Source organism: Orbilia oligospora (genome assembly GCF_000225545.1).
Source record: "Orbilia oligospora ATCC 24927 unplaced genomic scaffold scaffold00110, whole genome shotgun sequence".
NCBI lineage: Eukaryota > Fungi > Ascomycota > Orbiliomycetes > Orbiliales > Orbiliaceae > Orbilia > Orbilia oligospora.
In genome coordinates this window covers 642,257-655,384 of record NW_011645667.1, presented here as the reverse complement: position 1 = coordinate 655,384, position 13,128 = coordinate 642,257, and the positions used below count along the sequence as shown (strand labels likewise).

The window sequence follows — 13,128 nt, the reverse complement described above, 5'->3', positions numbered from 1 at the left end:
CAACCGTCCTTCTCCGAAGAAGGGACATCCGCAAAAACACCGGGACCGGTAAAGATTTTCGTTTTTTGAGGGGAAGATTCCAAAAAATAAAAATAAAAATGCGATATCAGAAAAGCCTTGAAGAAGAGAAGCCAAATGAAACTTTTGTCTTTCCTTATTCATGAGTATTCGTTAAATAAAAACTGATAATAAAACGGAAACAGGTGCTCGAGTGCTCGGATGCTTCGAAGGCGGGCTGAATCGTCATAAATTTGCGGGCTGGGACAAAAAAGGCACCAAGGAAAATCGTGTGCATGGATGTAAATTTTGTAGGCTAAACCCGCGGTATATTCCGAGATCGCATTTGCATAACCCGTTTCTTTTCAATCGCAAGCACCAATTGGAGAATAGGTACGCTGTCATATCTCGAATCAGGCGCGAATCAGATATTGGTCTTCTATGTCAACCGTTAATATAATTAGAAATGTAAGAATTGGCCATGCAAACTATCGCCGTGGGGCGGCAGGTCTAGGCCGAGACCGTTGAGCTTGCTATTGTTCTGACCTGTTTTCTTGGATGATGCTTCAACAACATCGTCAATTTGAAAGAGATCCTCTTCGGCGATAGAAGAGCTTGGAGGTGCGCGCCGATCAGGGATCTGGGTCGATGGTGTTCGAGGAACCGTAGCTGATAGTAGACTGCGGTGGTGATGATTTAGTCCAGACTTGGTGGGGGAAGCAATGAAGGATCCGCCATCCATGGACTCCTGTGGCCGGCCAATAGGCCCGAACGGGGGGCTTGGCTTTTGGGCATATGAGTTGCGAAGAGGGGAGCCGACATGGCCAATCGCGGATATCGGTGAATCTTCGTCCCTTCCTCGTCGTGAAAATAAGGGTCCAAACCTGGAGCCAGGAGAGCCAACAGCGCTTGTTGGTTCACCAGGGGTGTTTGGCGCCGTGTTGTTCCTCCGATGCCATGACCCTACGATAGCATCATCATGGTCTGGCCTTGACATCCTGCGGTTTTTGATTTCTTTGCCACGCTCACCCAATACGTCAGCGAGTAAGGATGCTGGTACCAGGTCCTCACCTTCCGAATTGTCAAAAGGGCTATCATCGGAAATCATGTGACCAATAGGCCTGGGAAGGCTTGATGACATTGGAAATTTGTTGTTGCGTCCGAGGTTCCTTTGAAGCAGTCTCTGACTGAACGAGGTCTCGTCAGGCTGTAAAGGAGGCGACCGTCTCGAACGGGACGGTTCATTGCTTTCCGCGTCGTCAGCATAAGCCGATCGGCGAAGGGACTGGAGCGCCGAATTTTGAGGCAGCGAAGCTGGTGGTGACTCCATGCCAAACTTCGATGGAACGGATGCCGCAATCGGTCCGTACTTTGCGAAATACGAGATCCCATTGCTATCTAAAGAAGCCGGCAGACCTGCATCTAGAGGGCCCAGTGTGCGGTGCGAAGTCGCCAGCGGCGACAATGGTAACCCATTTTCTTGCGGCGAACCAAATGCCGAATCGTAGGTTACACCAGGGCCGTACCCAATGTCGTACCCGTTCTGCTGTTCCACCGAACCGTCATACTGACCGAAACCCTGGCTGACAGCAAAGGGATGCTGAACGATGCTCATCGACAGAGCGGATGAACGGGGGCCATGGTTGTTGTATTCCGGCGCAATCCTACCTCCAAGGGGTATCTGATTACCATTGTTGAAGCTGGACCGGTTGATTCGTCGCCCGTCAGGCAAAATATGAGCATTTGCGCATTTCGCTCCAAACTTGCAGTTACCCTATTTTTAACCAGTTTGACATTAGACCTTGAAATGCTCACACGCCAGCGCTTTGGCGGCGAAAATAGCGCTTCGGATGCACTTTACCTTTTGAAAGTACTTGCACGGAGCTGATTCCGTCGTCGGGTCCATGGAATGGGAGAAAGGACAGGATCTGCCGGCTTGACATTGATTTTGCCGAAAGAACTTACAAGGGACGTGGGCGAGATCTACGAATCAACGCAGTTTGCAAATTAACCAACTGTCCTGCTAGATCGGAATAATATCCTTGGAAGCTGGGGAAGTCTCTCCAATGTTCGAGTGATAAAAAAGATACAAGCAACACAGATATGAGTTATGGGTGGGATATCGTACTTTTGTTCGGTGGGCTTCGAGCAGGATCGAAGGGTGGCACTTGACCGCCAAACTGCTGGCTCTGGCCATTTGCCCCATTTATCTGGAGTCCATTCATTTCTCCATTCTGAAGTGCGGAAAGCCCGCTTAAGGTATGCTGATTTCCGCTGGATAGACGTCTGTGGTCTACCGGCCGGCCGTTCTGTTGAGCGGAATACTGCAGGTGATCCGGAGGGGAGCCGATTGGCATTGTTAATTGTTGAAGTGACGAAGTGGATTCCTGTCTCTGAAGGTGAGGATTCGAGGCTTGCTGGTGCAATTGGTGTGAATGAGACGCTTGCTGTTGCGGCAGAGTTACAGTCGACGCCATAGCTGACGATGAGACTGAAGAAGGAGGAGAATGTATGAGCTCGTGGGAGGAGTGGTGGTGAATGAGGTGGTGGTGTTGGTGGAGGTGAGCCATTCTCGGAAGATTTGATTTGATTGGACTAAACTGGCTCTCTCGACTGTATTGTTCTCTTTGGGCAGGACGAAAAGGGCCTTGGGTTATCCGGCAGCCTGAGCGAGAGATTTCTTGTTACCGAAATCTTAAATGCTTTCAACCCAAGATAATTAAATTAACAATGCGAGGGATCTCAAGTTTTGCGAGATCGTATCGGGTTTATAAAGGGTTTCACAAATGTTGACCACAGCGGAAATTCAAATTATACTTCGGTATACTTTCATATCAAGTAGATGTCTTCCAGATCGTTGAATCCAGGTTCGGATTTGTAAATATATATAACGAGCGGATTGGTGGATGACAGCAAGCTGCGCTGTATGACAGCCAGGCCGGTCCAAAAGTCGGGATTGAAAAAGTGAAAGGGGGACCTGGTTGGTCGAAACGGGAACGGGAAAACGAAAGGACTACAGATTTGAAGGAGAACAGAATTCTAGCTTCCGCTCTTGCTTATATCTTGCAGACAACCTTCTTATTCCACGGTTCGTGAGAGGGGAAACTGCAGTACGCGAACGAGGAGATGGGCAAGTAGAAAGGATACTTGCAGGAGTAAGTGAGTGGTAGCTGGGTGCTAGCGGGGTATCTTTTCCACCTCTTGATGCAACCACCTTAGCATTCCCTGTAGCTTTTCGTTCCTCTGTACGGGGCAGATTTTCGAGCAATTTTCTTATTTCTCAAGCTTAAGGTGGCTTGCTGTCGTCCGACAAGAAGGAGGGAAGCTACTAATTAGTGACAGTCGCCAAGATCTAGTTCGGCAAGGCTCTTAGTCGGAATTGCAGGTATTTCGCGAATGTTGCGCAAGGCAGTGGGTGATACGCGAAATTCCTGTGCAAGAGTAGTGTGGTGGACGAGGGATCCCGTTCCGTTGGCTTGCGACTTCGAATTGAATGTTCAACGACAGATACGAAAGAACGGATGAAAGGGCCATCCAAAGAGGCTGGTATATCAACGGACTTGGTTAAAGACCTTGAAGGTTCGGCCCGGCGTTTTATCAACCGGTTATTCGTCCAGAGGGGAACGATAAAAACTCCAGTTTTCCTTTGAGACAGGTCTGTCCCAGACCGATGGCGATTTTATTCTCAGCTTCGTTAGCCGCTACAATTAGGAGGGCTCTTGCCGGACCTGGTCTCGTGTGTCCTGCGTTGCGTAGATCGTGCAGCTGTATCCCGGCACCTTATGCAGCGGGCCCTGTTTGTCAATACATAGCATGTTAACCTTGCCGACACCAGAAAGCATTGATTGCTGTTGCTGCTATAAGTTATTTCGTATAACGAAATAATCCCAAGCATTTGGAGGTATGGATGCTAAGCATGAGTGGGGGGCCTTTCTCTCACTCACCAGAAATTTAAAACCCAAAAAAAATAAAAAAATAAGAAGAATACGGATACCTGTGGGCTAGGTTAAAGAGTAGCGTAACTTGAACTTCCACTCTCTGTGGGAATCTCGGTTCAATAATAATTAATTACCGCAATGAGGACGAGGGAAACCCAGAAGGTCGAGGCGAAATTGAAGGATACGACGCGGTATCCCGATCTTATACCGCTAACCCTGAGCTTCGCGCTTGAAACGTATTTCCAGGCAATGCCGTCTCCCTTCTGCTGCTGGCTCTTCTCCTTCTTCACGGTACGAAGGAGCCGGCCGTGTTCGAGATGTTAGATCGCTGATCTGGCCTGGCAGACCGACGAAGGTGCACCTGCTGTTCCGGTCACGATGCTGCGGGATAGCTGCAGCTAGAACTCTGAGGTTGGGCGACTCATGCACAGTTTGCACAGGCCGTTTACCTTTTCCTACAACCTTCACAGGGCCGTCCTCACTCGTATCTGATGGCCAATCCAAGGGGAACGGGCAGTCGATCGTTCCTTTTGCGACCCCAGATTTCTGTGCAATCCTGCCCTATTAACGGCCAGTGCAGTGCAGCGGGTCTTATCCAGCGGACGTTATGTACGTGAGAGTACGTAAAAGTGGTACGATCAAATGTCCAACAGAACGAAAAGCTCCTATTAGCTCGTTAGTTTGTTTTCCTGTAACGAGTATGCTTTTGCTTTTGCGGCTTGTGACAGCTACCGTTGGGTTAGCAGAACCAGCTGCTTGATATGTAGACGACAGCGCTGGAGCCTTCGGGCAAGCCTTCTCGTCCAGGACGGACCCGATTTGGGAACTATTCCTTTCCTTTCTTTTCTGCCTCAGCCCGGTTTTACTTGATTCTGAAATCGAGGCTAAAACTTCGTCTTCGTGACTGGTTAGATCATCGTGCAGATTTGGGGCATTTCCTCGGAGGGTTGGGGTTTCCTCGTTTTGATGATGGTGGTGGGAAGGCCAGCTACTCTTTTTGATATATCAACTTTTGTGGTGTTGCTTCGGACCAGGTCCCGTAGTTTATAGACGACCTTGGGCTGAGCTCCCAAATGTATCTCCAACCTCCAGTCCACGGTGTAGCTAAGAGCTAGCAAGTTCGAGGTAATTCGGAACGGAACTAACTACAACAGAACCCTCGACGGATATCGATTATCTCTCAGCTTCACTGGCCCATTGGAGCCGGATTTCATTTCCCTTTTAATAGATATACTCTTGCTGCCCCCTGCCTTTGACCAGCTTCGAGTCTGGGGTTATGATCACGAACCCCACATCAATATATGCTAATTATATTCCGAATACTCCCTCACAAGTTAATATCTACGAGGCCTAGGTAAATCAACAGCCGACGGATACAAACAGCTATTTCCGGGCCAGCTAAGCATTTCCCTCGGGGCGGAGGGTGATGCAACGGTAAGCTGATTCGCATTTGCCCTTTTTACTTTCCTTCACAAAAAAAATAAATTGACAAGTATCAAATGCACAGAAGTGATCTTGTTCTCCAGTTTCCGCATCATCATCTGCAAGATGAATTATATTAGGCTCGTTTCGTTTCGCTTACAAACCGCAGTACATACATGCCTCCTACATATACCTGGGCTATAGGTAGGGGCTCACGACAAGCGTCCGGAGTACGCGGCGGCGTAATGCACTTGCCATGCCATTGATGCATGTAACTTCCCTTCGTCGTGTCGACGGGCAGCTTCAAGGTCTCCTATTTGCTGCCTTGTTCTCAGGACAGAGCACATCTCCCGTGCTAGCCAGTCAATGTTGGTGCTTATGAACAGGGGTGGGTTTGGCTAGAGGTCATCCCTCCAAGTTGCTATATTAGAACCGATATTATGCATACAAAACCCAGTCTTCGCTATTATCACAAGGACCTCCACATTGTGATTCTGCTTATACAATGATAACTAGACGAAGGCGGTCTAAAGCTAATACCTAAGCAGATTTTGCATTTTTCATCCCAACTTTTGGTTCTCCTCGAAGCTCCGATGATTAGCGGTTGTATCTATCGCTGTCCACGGACTAAAAAATCGCCCACTGCGCGCGATCCCCAGCCCCAAACTTTACCGACGTCGACGAAGCCTAGGCAATCGAATATTTAAATTATGCAATATGTTATGAGTGCATTCTTTCATAATCCCGCATGCTTCCGCTTCTAAGTCACATGAATTCCGCCCACACCCTCCTAGCGCCGGGTTCCCCAGTTCTCGTTAACGACGTTGCCTCGTTGGAAAGTTAACATGGGACCTAACCCAGGCATTTACGAGGTAAGAGGGATAAAAACACGAAATTTGAGAAACTTCCTGAATAGAAAAGAAAGAAAGGGCGACTTGATGAAATGACTAAGAAAAAAGCCGCGTTCCGTGTTCCGGAAGGAAAATCCCTTTTGAATTGATTGATTCAGGTTATCCCGACAATGGGGGAACGTCGGCATCGCATCGCTATTAGCGGTGGGCCTTCACCTGCTCACTAGTGTTCCACATGACGCGATTCGCACCCCAAGTGGCCCACTATCGACGACAAACTTCGAGAAAAAAGGTGTCCTCAAAGGAGTCGGCCACACGTTCTTGGTGGCGCAGGTGCCGTTCTATCGAAAATACTTGGCATTTCGAGAAAATTTCTCAAGTTTTAGTAGTTGATTTTAGAAATCAGGTTATGGTTGGGTCGAGGTTTTGCATTGCAACCCCAAAGGATTATCATGACCCCATATAATCTCAGAACAGACTGCAACCTCCCACGCAACGCACCACGGTTCAATTTGAACGTGCGTCGAAGTTCAATACCCAAGTTGCAGGACACACCCTGTGGATCACACAGCCCAGCTAGGGCTGATTATCGGCCTCCTCGATTACTATGCCATCCACGTTTTTGTCAACCCGTCTTGTCTAATTCGGTCTCCCGAAAATACTCGAGGTTGGCAGGCTTTACGGTGTGCATGTTTCACGAAAGTTGGTGTGCCACACCGGCTCCACAAATCCTCAAGACCATATTCTTGGGACTTTGAGGACGATGAGTATCGCATTGCGGAGGCTGCCGGGTTAAGTGTTTTTGTCGTACGAAAGACGGTACGATTTGTGCAAAACAAGAATTCGTAGATGTTCGAATAGTTCGTGCGCCGAAGTTGAAAAGACAAGTTCCAGGTTTATGACCTGCGGAGTGTGCACGGTGTATCAGATCGGGACGTCTTTCAAAATTGCGAGCCGATTGCCACTCCCCTTTGTCACAAATGAATCAGATACTAATTATCAAGAAAACTTAGTCAGTATTTACAGAAACAGTATCAATTCGGAGAGTCCATCGCCTTGCCCGTAATTCCTGGGCACGGGCCGGTATGACTTATGCCTCCTACTCGCTTTGTCACGGATATCGAAAACACCATAGCCGCCGTCATTTGATACTCATTTGCGAACCGACCGTTTTTTTTAACTCGGACACCTACTCGATACATGCATATGCCGTGGTTGCCTCCATTTCTCCGAATGGTGGCGAAATCCATCGATACCAAGGATCAATTGCCATGAAAATAAAATACTCGAAAATCTCACCTGCATATCTCCCATATCCCTTCGTCTACTCGTCTGAAGTACTGTTTCCCAAGAGCTCCCCGGCCCAAAAAGTTGATTACTCCGTTTCTTTGGACCCCCCACATCCATTTCATCTCTGAAGATATAACAACGAAATATCGAAAAGCATGTGCGACGTTCACACAACAAAAAGTGCAGAAAATACAATTTGGACCTCGAATTTCGTATTCAAACATAAGAAATCGACTGGATTGTGGGAGGCATCACTCGTGTAAGCAAGGGCCTTCTGTATGCAGTAACCCTGTCCATTCACCGAAGGTTTGGGTTTATCCCTACCGATCTTGGTGACCGTATCTGCGCGCTCACTTCACGAGCTTACACCCTGCTGGCAATCTCGTAAGGCGGGGTACTGTACCTATCGATTTAAGGCCCAATCGCCTTCAGCTTCGCTCGTGGTATTTGGGAATGGACAGGGGTTCCAACACAATCTTGCATGTCGCTTGGAGGTTTTTTCTTGATCAAATCATGCATGAATCAGGTCTTTGGGACTTCAATTCGACAATAGAACCTCCTGGTGAACGATCTATTTGTGGGGTGCGGAATTCTCCGATTTCCTGGTGTATGTACATGCTTACATAGCATCTACAAGCAAAACAAGTATAGTCTACGAGCGAGCCCGACTGCTGACACCGACACATTTTCAAATATATTAATATAGGTATTAATGGTTTTTTGTTTGAACAAAGCTGTCACGTTTGATCGCGATCGATCGATTACTCTCACATTACCCTCCCAAACGATACTTTTCAAGATTCTATTTAAAAAACCTTGTCGACAGAATGTCACGAGTGAGGCTCCTGTTGAATCTAAAGAGAGAGAAAGAGAGAAAAGCAGTCTAGGAAATTATCGTACAAGGATCAATGCATGTGTGTGCACATGTGCTTATATGCAATACACGCGGCTCAACTGCTCTCAAATGCAAGTCAAGTAACTACCGGTGCAGAAATACCAGGAATGCTTTGTGCTCATTCGTCGGAGACTGCAGGATAAAGCGGCTTAATATTGATAATCAAAAGAATTCCATGATGTTTTCTATTGATATTTTGAGTTTTCCTGGAATTTTCCCATATATGCACCTCGAGACAGGATGGGTGAGGCTTGGTGTGTGCCGTCCGGTAAACGGATGATATGACGGTCCCTACATGATCAAGATCCTTGAAGATATGTGCCCATCCTGCAGCTTCGTCTCATTTTCAACCACTCAGAACTCCACTTTTCTTTTTTGCCCTCGACCAAGTTTAATATCAATCCCTGGAGATTTTTGGTGGGTTTCTAGACCATAGGCCATGATATTATTTGACGAAGCACCGCCTAACCGAACTTCACAGCCGCTGCGCTTCCTGACCTCCCCCAGCCGTAAAATCAAGGAAACTTTAATTTTTTTTCTCGTGAGCTTCAAAGTCCGTGCTCAGAAGGAATGCTGAACCTGGAAACCTTTTGACGTACGAGTTTTTTTAGAATCACGCTGCATTTCTCACACTTACATGTTTTTCCCCGGTAACCCCGTTGTCCAATAAAACCCCGATTTGGCGCTGGAGCTTGAGCTGAAGAACACCGTTCTAAATCCGATCGAATTGTGGAGGTCGGTGGCGCTTCCGTACACACCCTGTGAAAAGGCGCTTGTCGCACGTGTGGGAAAAGCAAGAGGGGGGATTTGGCTGAGAGCTAGGCCTGATCTTGGCATTGATGTTCGTGCATTAGGATGCATCCGTGATAGCTTAAGTTCACTAGATCTCGAACTCGATAAGGAAATTGCGAGATAGGTATGTAAGTAGTTAATGCAATGCATGCAATGGCTATCGTTAACTCCGGATGATAAGTAAGAGCTGTCGTTAGACATTTGGCGTTAAACTAACCCAATTGTCCAATGTAACAACCGGTTCGAGATTGTTGCATGTTTCGGCTGAATTTGGTTCGATTGTTCTAAACAACATGTTGGCGTTCCAATGATCATTGACAGAAATTCGTCTGTCCGGATTCCCTCGAGACGATAATTTTCTCCCTAACTTGTTATGTTTCATCTCAAGCCTAGCCTCACGCTCAGATCTGAGAGCTCGACTTTAGCTTCTTAATCTTTAGGCTCTTTATTCTATTCTTTTATTTTATTTTTTTTCGTCCGATTGAGCTCCTCGATGCGCATTTGGTCAAAACTTTAAAGGAAGCTATCCCGGCTAGTTGGCCGTAAAGTACCTCTTAGTACATTCCACGAAAGGTCTTCTAAGCCTCCAACAGTAAAGCTATGGGAATCGTGGATCGGATCGAATAGTCAACCCCAGCTAGTCCATGCTCGTGCCGACGAACTGGCCGCGTGGGCTGTCGACCATCCCGAGCTAGCAGTGTCGTATTCATCTCAAATACACCGCGAAGTATCGGGGTCTGTAGGTAGGATCAGATGACTTGTAATTCCCCACCATACATAATTAATTGATATCGATAAGAATTTATGCGCCCCTCTAATTTGGGTTTTGATGGTGTATCCATGGTTCGACAGTGCGATGAGATGTGATGGGTCAATTAATTAGCAAAGTTTATCACATGCTAATGATCTATGTCATTTTTCGCGTGAATTGTTAATTAGGGGGGAGTGAAATACACTGCTGACACGTCAACGTTCCAATTGAAATTGGATCTATCATATTTATTCAGGAGCTGAATGTCTTAGATTCGATTTCCCACTAGTCTATTAATTCTAACGGTTGTGTCACGGGGAAAACAAAAGCGTACTTCGAAAGCCAGAAATCCATGGATCCATTGGATTGAATGGTTTAAGACTGTATTTATACCGTAGCTTATAGACGGGTATCGTCGGCGACTTGCAGAATACTCTAGCTATTCACAGGTTCAAATAGAATATACATTAAATATTTGAATTAAGAACAATGTTGATTCGTTAACGATGAAGTTGAGACTATCAGGCAGCAACCTAGAAGTATCGAATTTGAAAAACGGTAAAGGAAGCAAATTTTGGAGGGGAGAGTTCCTTATGAAACAAGAGGGTACAAGGCAAGAACTGAAATACCTCAGAAGCTTTGTTTTGTATGTGTAATGACATCTGGCCTTAAAACCAAGCTTCCGACGGGCTAAACGTTGAACTAGACCGGGCGGGAGACAGTAGGTTTGCCACAGGCGCATACACACAACCCGGGAAAAAAAGAGAATAAGGGAATAAACGACCCGACACTGATATAAGTTGAGTATATCGAAAGGTAATGAAGTAGCGGCCAAGCGGTGTCGATAATGTGGTAAACTTGACGGGAAGGGACATCAATACGAGAACCTGCAGCTACCCACTCAGTTAGGCAGCCTACAGTGTATACCCCAGGGATCTTTCCGTTTCCTTGTGTGTCGAAGTTGTATATTATTCAAATTAGGTTAAAATTCTTCAAAGTGCTGATCTTTTGTTCAACTTCAACGGGTTCGTCGATACCGATGGTTTCCTATCGCGGTGGTGGAATTTTCATAAGATATCAGTTTTTGATAGTAACAGCAACTCAATATGGAATGTGTGATTTTGAAGTTGAAGCGGTAATCGAAAGAGGAATGTGTGTGTAAGCTGCCTTGTACAACGTTACTGCCAAACGGTATGGAACCCGTCTACAGCCTTTCACGGCCCTGATCCGTCCTGTTGAAGACACCGTGGGATAAAAGGTAATATAGACTTTTTCTTCGTCAAGAGCACAGCCAAGGCACAAGAATAAGATATCTCCCGAAAATCTGGGGAAGCACGACCGACGGAAGGCTGCAGCTATTTTGTTCTAAGGAATTCCACGACATAGGCGGGTTACCCAGGGCTCGTTGATATCGCTTGGAGAGGAATGAGGGATTTAAGAAAGGGCTGATACATTCAGCAGGATAAATGAAGAATGGGGGAAGAGAAGAGGGGCCGATAGGTTATGAAAGTGAGAAAAAGGGCCGTGATTGGTGATGTTGAAGGTTGGTGGGATAATCGTAAATCCGGGACAAGGGATGGTGGTGTGTTTCCCGTGGCACAAAATAACCAAGTCGCCGGAAAGCTCCATGGGCCGATTATTAACCTGGTGAGCGTGATAGTAAAGGAAAAGTGCTGGCTCTGGGTGAATGAGACTGTTCGTATGTATCAAATGCGGTGAAACCTCGATAATCGAAATGTTTCGGGTTGTGGACACTATACTTGATGCATCCTCTGGGCAAAGTGATTCGTTGTCTTGGACTAAGGCATATCCCACGCCGAGACAAGGTAGTTGAATAGGAAGCCCCTTGCAAAGAATCGCAATCGAAGGCCGTGGGACGCGAGGGATAAGGCATGCACTCATACTATGTATGAAAGGGTGGGTATAACTCACCTTCAGATCCTTGGGATTGACATCACCGCCTAGACCATCTGCAACAGCTTCGAAGAACTCCTTCGACCACCTCTTCCTAGCGGTCCACAACCCTTGCATCTTCTTTGCTTCCATCTGCACCTTTTGCTTCTCCTCAGCTGATATCGGTTTCACATCGCCACTACGCAAAGGCTCAAGACGGCTGCGTAGGTCTGTGACTTCCCGTTGTAGGGTGTCCACTTCAGACTTGAGATCATCTGCAGTTGGCATGGAACGAAGTTTTTGGAGTGTCACCTGGAGGGATTTTAGTTCGGCCTTTAGTGTCGACGTGCGTTCCTTCATAACTTCGACTAATGTCTTCATGGCCGCGATTTCTTCCGGTAAAGCAAAGTCATCAGGGTCCTAGAAGAGCAGATCAAGGCGATCATCCGTTAGCCGAACATGCTTGGTTGCTAAATGCTAATGGCTTGCTATTCTTATTTGTGATTTCGTAGATAGCTTGACAGTTGGGATTCGTGGGAGAGTTGTAAAGCTATTGCCGGGTTCCGAAATGTTCCTCCGGGCGTGAATGTGTGGAAACGCAGGACAATATCCCCAAGACAAAAGTCGGTGTAGGGGGTACATCTTAAGAGGTTCCTTTGCTGACGGGGGTACTTTGGCTAAAGTATTTGGCCCCTGGTGAGTGATCTCCCGCTATACCTGATCTTCTTTAAACCATGGGAAGCCCTGGCTACCCAAGACCTCGAATTGGGCTACGTCTACATGCAACATCCGCAACATCTGCAACATGCACAGACCAGACGAGAGCTCTGTCATCATCATCGTTCCGATACACCTACCTGAGGAGTATGATAAACCATTTGTTTTCCTATTGAATTGTACACACCATCCAACGAGTCAGCCAAGTCGACAAAGGCGTCATGAAAAATAGTCATTCGCTCGTATTCGGCTGGTCCGGGCAGCCTAAAGCAACCCTCTCGTCTTCATCGATCGTGTATTCGTCGATCGAAAACGGAGAGTTTAGGAATTCTCAAGCCCTTTATTCTTACCAGAGATGCAGACCACTAGATCTCCATTATCACTCAGCTCCTTGAGTAGTTTTACCGCATTCGCCTTCGTAACCGCGTTATGCAAATTGGCACTAATATCCGTAGCCGAATATGGGCGGTTCTGCTTTTGTAGGTAATCTAGAATCATTTCAACGGCTGAAAGAGAACCCATGCGTCAGTATGTTCAAATCGGGTGTTTGGCTCTTCAATAAAGGCCAACTGATAAGAGAGG

General features: G+C 46.9%; 4 protein-coding genes across 4 annotated transcripts; all 4 read right to left on the bottom strand.

Annotated features, from left to right (window-relative positions):
- Positions 1–457: 457 nt before the first annotated feature.
- AOL_s00110g173 (uncharacterized protein) lies at positions 458–1,903 on the bottom strand (the record flags this gene model as incomplete). Its single annotated transcript, XM_011126863.1, has 2 exons — positions 458–1,771; positions 1,859–1,903. 2 exons carry the CDS (start codon positions 1,901–1,903, stop codon positions 458–460), a joined length of 1,359 nt encoding a protein of 452 aa, XP_011125165.1.
- Positions 1,904–2,105: 202 nt separating this feature from the next.
- On the bottom strand, positions 2,106–2,474 carry AOL_s00110g172 (uncharacterized protein; the record flags this gene model as incomplete). Its single annotated transcript, XM_011126862.1, has 1 exon — positions 2,106–2,474. The coding sequence occupies one exon, from the start codon at positions 2,472–2,474 to the stop codon at positions 2,106–2,108; it is 369 nt and encodes a 122-aa protein (XP_011125164.1).
- Positions 2,475–11,370: 8,896 nt separating this feature from the next.
- Positions 11,371–12,210, bottom strand: AOL_s00110g171 (uncharacterized protein; the record flags this gene model as incomplete). Its single annotated transcript, XM_011126861.1, has 1 exon — positions 11,371–12,210. The coding sequence occupies one exon, from the start codon at positions 12,208–12,210 to the stop codon at positions 11,371–11,373; it is 840 nt and encodes a 279-aa protein (XP_011125163.1).
- A 330-nt stretch (positions 12,211–12,540) lies between these two features.
- On the bottom strand, positions 12,541–13,044 carry AOL_s00110g170 (uncharacterized protein; the record flags this gene model as incomplete). The annotated part of the gene is made up of 2 exons (XM_011126860.1): positions 12,541–12,686; positions 12,897–13,044. 2 exons carry the CDS (start codon positions 13,042–13,044, stop codon positions 12,541–12,543), a joined length of 294 nt encoding a protein of 97 aa, XP_011125162.1.
- Between the last annotated feature and the right edge of the window lie 84 nt (positions 13,045–13,128).